At 41.4% G+C, this 4488-nt stretch overlaps 1 protein-coding gene across 1 annotated transcript; it reads left to right on the forward strand.

Moving 5' to 3' along the window:
* The first annotated feature begins 506 nt into the window (after positions 1-506).
* Positions 507-2948, forward strand: LOC120975579 (uncharacterized). Its single transcript, XM_040402212.1, has 4 exons — positions 507-956; positions 1062-1262; positions 1350-1561; positions 1778-2948. The coding sequence occupies exons 1-4, from the start codon at positions 507-509 to the stop codon at positions 2946-2948; spliced, it is 2034 nt and encodes a 677-aa protein (XP_040258146.1).
* Positions 2949-4488: the final 1540 nt, after the last annotated feature.

Genomic DNA, 4488 nt, shown 5'->3' on the forward strand with positions numbered 1-4488 from the left:
CTTTGGCTAAAACTGCATCGGATCATGTGCCTTGTGTGGTTTCAATTGACACTAAAATCCCCAAGTCCAAGGTTTTTAGGTTTGAAAATTTCTGGGTGGAAATGCCAGGGTTTAGGGAATGTGTCAAGAAATCTTGGGAGGCCCCTGTGTTTTCTGACCTCTCTGCATCTGCAGTTTTAACCAGGAAATTTAAACACCTCAGGTTTGATTTGAGAGTTTGGAGTAAAAACCTCTCTTACCTTAAGAAGTTAACGGTGGATTGTAGCAAGGTTATTCTCTATTTTGATAAGATGGAGGAGTTAAGACCGCTCGTTAGAACTGAGTTCAATTTCAGAAAAATCGTCAAGCTTCATTATGGGCATTTGTTGAAACTCCACTATATTTATTGGAAGCAGAGGTGTACGATCAGGTATATCAAGGTGGGTGAGGAAAACTCCAAATTTTTCCATGCCATGGCATCTGAGCGCATGAGAAAAAACTCTATAGCAAGTCTGAAAACCCCGGGGATGGATGGTTCCCTTTCAGATCATGATCAAATGGCGGGAATCCTTTGGGCTTCCTTCAAAAACAGAATGGGCCAGGCCCAGGACATCTCAATGGGCTATGATTTGGGCACACTCATTCAGCCTGTCCCTGGTTTGGAGGAATTATCGCTTCCCTTCTCTAATGCTGAGATTAAAAAGGTTTTGCAGGAGCTGCCAACCGATCGGGCACCAGGGCCTGATGGTTTTAATGGCATGTTTGTCAAGCGCTGTTGGATCGTCGAGAAAGATTTCTTGAGGTTGATCAAAGATTTTTATGAAGGGAAACTTTCTCTGGAAAATATTAATGGATCTCTCATTACCCTCATCCCTAAGATGATATCTCCTGAGGGGCCGGATGATTTTAGGCCTATTTCTCTTACCAACACCTGCTTGAAGTTTCTAACCAAGTTGTTGGCTAATAGGTTGCAAAGGGTGATTTTGAATTGCATCCATAAAAACTAGTATGGCTTTCTCAAGGGTAGATCAATCCAGGAGTGTCTCGCTTGGAGTTTTGAGTATATTCATCAATGTAAACAGTCAAAGAGGCCTATTGTTATTCTGAAATTGGATTTTGCCAAGGCTTTTGATACAGTTAATCATGAGGTTATTTTGCTGATGCTCAAACACAAAGGTTTTGATGATAAATGGATTGGTTGGGTCAAAGAGATCCTTTCTACGGGGTCTTCTTCTGTGTTGCTCAATGGCATCCCTGGCAAGCAGTTCATGTGCAAATGTGGGGTCAGACAAGGGGATCCTTTATCACCTCTTCTATTTGTAATAGCAGCTGACCTGTTACAATCTATGGTTAATCAAATGCTGGCTCAGGGTATCTTATCACTCCCAATCCCCACACGTGACCAGGAGTTCCCTATTATACAGTATGCTGATGATACTGTTATCTTTCTGTCTGCCATAGATGAGGAGCTGGTTGCTCTCAAGAACATGCTGCTTACCTTTCAGCAATCTACTGGTCTCAAGGTCAATTTTGCAAAGTCTTCAATGATCCCGCTCAACATTGAGGAAGGTGAAGCAATTAGGTTAGCTGTTGTGTTGGGCTGCAGGATTGGCCAACTCCCTTTTACTTATTTAGGGTTGCCCCTTGGAACCACTAGGCCCAGGATTGTTGATCTCATGCCTTTAGTGGACACTTTGGAGAGGCGTCTGACTGCTAGCTCATGTATGCTCAACCAAGGATCTCGTTTGTAGCTCCTAACTTCCGTCCTGACTTCTATGCCATTCTACTTTCTTTGTAGTTTGCAAATCCCACCTGGTATTATCAAGCAGTTGGACAGAATCTTCAGACAGTGCCTCTGGTGGGGGAGTTCTGATGCTCCCAAGCAATCTTTGGCCGCTTGGGATTTAGTCTGTCGGCCAAAAGACAAAGGTGGTCTTGGGGTCAACAACTTAAACATTCAAAGCAAGGGTCTTTTGCTCCAGCATTTGCATAAATTTTATAATAAGGCTGACATACCCTGGGTGTCCCTCATCTGGAACAGTTATTATGCTGATGGTGTTCCACACGCTACAACCCCAGTGGGCTCCTTTTGGTGGAGAGATATCCTCAAGCTCCATGATGCATACACAGCTATTGCCTCAGTGCACATCAATATGGGTGACTCTGCTCTGTTTTCGTCTGATGCTTGGTTTATTGGTGGCTCTTCTAGACCTTTATGTTGGAGATTGCCAAGGTTATTTTCCTTTGTTAGCAATGACAAGGTTTCAGTGCATGAATTCCTCATATCGCAGGATATTTTTACCATGTTCTTCTTGCCATTGTCTCATGAGGCTGCTCGGGAGTTACAACTGCTAGAAGATTGGATCATGGCCTTGAATAGGGACACCAACATACCAGATGTTTGGGTTTGGCTGGGCAGATCTGGTAGTTTCTCAGCCAAGAGCTTCTACACCTTGATGCACTCACATTTGCCCACAATTCAACCATGTAAATGGTTGTGGAAAAGCAGATGCACCATGAAGATCATAGTCTTTGGATGGTTACTTTTCTTTGACAGGCTTAACACCAAGGACCTTCTGATCCGCAGGCACTGGAGATCACCCCTGGATGATAATCTTTGCGTTATCTGTCATGAATTTTCATATGAAGATAGGCTGCATTTGTTCTTCAACTGTAATTTCAGTCGGAGGGTTTGGAACTACCTTTCTATTGACTGGTCAAGAGGGCCGGATATTCAGCAATGTATCCAACATGCTAGCTCAAGCTTCAGGCATCCTTTCTTCTTTGAAGTAATGTTGACGGCTGCATGGAATATTTGGATCCTCAGGAATGGCAGAACTTTCAGAGGGGAGAGAGCTACCTTTGCTGCTTGGCGGTCTAACTTTGTACATGATCTTTCACTCTTAACTCATAGGCTCAAGGATGATACTAGCTTCAAGCTAAAAGCTTGGATAAATGCTTTAGTCTAATTAGTCCAGGTAGGTAGTTCTAGTCTTATACAGTAGCTTTCTAGGCTAGTTTCTTAGCTCCTGTATATACTGCTTCTATTTTTTTGTACAGTTGTTCGATTTCAATGAAGGGCTGTGGGGCTTTGCCTCACAGTAAATATTCAAAAAAATAGCATAATCACTAGCATCACACATAATTTCAAAAGGCAAGTTCCAATCAGGTGGTTGAACAATAGGTGTAGAAATTAAGGCTTTCTTGAGTGTTTCGAAGGCTTCTAAACAATCATCATCAAAAACAAAAGGAATATCCTTTTGCAAAAGATTTGTAAGAGGCCTAGAAATTTTAGAGAAGTCTTTGATAAATCTCCTATAGAAACCAGCATGACCTAGGAAACTACGGATACCTTTGATATCTTTAGGACATCGCATTTTCTCAATTGCATCAACCTTAGCTTTGTCCACTTCAATACCTCTTTCAGAAATTTTACGACCCAAGACAATGCCTTCATTAACCATGAAGTGGCACTTCTCCCAATTCAAGACAAGATTTGTTTGTTCACATCTCTGCAAAACTCGATCAAGATTGCTTAAACAATCATCAAAAGACTTCCCATAAACAAAGAAGTCATCCATGAAAACATCAACAATCTTTTCACAAAAGTTAGAGAATATAGCAGTCATACATCTTTGAAAGGTAGCAGGTGCATTGCATAAACCAAAAGGCATACGTCTATAAGCATAAGTTCCAAAGGGACAAGTAAAAGTGGTCTTTTCTTGATCAGGTTGGGAAACATGTATTTGCGAAAAACCAGAATATCCATCAAGGAAGCAAAAATGTGTGTGCTTAGATAATCTTTCTAGCATTTGATCAATAAAAGGCAGAGGGTAATGATATTTTCTAGTTGCTTTGTTTAATTTTCTAAAATCAATTACCATCCTATAACCTGTAACAATTCTTTGTGGAATAAGTTCATTCTTATCATTAGGAACAATAGTAATACCTCCTTTCTTAGGGACACAATGAATAGGACTTACCCATTGTCTATCAGCTATAGGATAAATTATACCTGCCTCCAGAAGATTTAGTATTTCATTTCTTACCACTTCTTTCATCTTCGGATTTAACCATCGTTGGTGATCATCAACTGGTTTAGCATCACGTTCCAAATTAATTTTGTGCTGGCCTAGAGTGGGACTAATGCCCTTAAGATCATCAAGAGTATATCCAATCACTACTGCAGGAGACTGCTAACGCGACACTACGATCAGAGACCCTTTGCCGAAACTGTGTGCGATGCAATAATCGCAAACGGTGGTGTAAAGAACCATCAAAAAAGGTGCAAAACGTTTGCGATGATGTATGCATCAAACACGGTTCAAGTTTTAGTTGCGTGTGCGATGAGGCAGAACAACAGAAACAAGCAGCCATAACAATGTGTGTGCAATGCAGGACACACGGTTAATCCGTTTGAACTGTTTGCGATGAGGTAGAACAACAGAAACGGGCAGCCATATCAATGTGTGTGCGATATACGACATATGGTTAACTCGGATGAACTGT

The sequence above is a fragment of the Aegilops tauschii genome, chromosome 3 (assembly GCF_002575655.3).
Source record: "Aegilops tauschii subsp. strangulata cultivar AL8/78 chromosome 3, Aet v6.0, whole genome shotgun sequence".
Lineage (NCBI taxonomy): Eukaryota > Viridiplantae > Streptophyta > Magnoliopsida > Poales > Poaceae > Aegilops > Aegilops tauschii.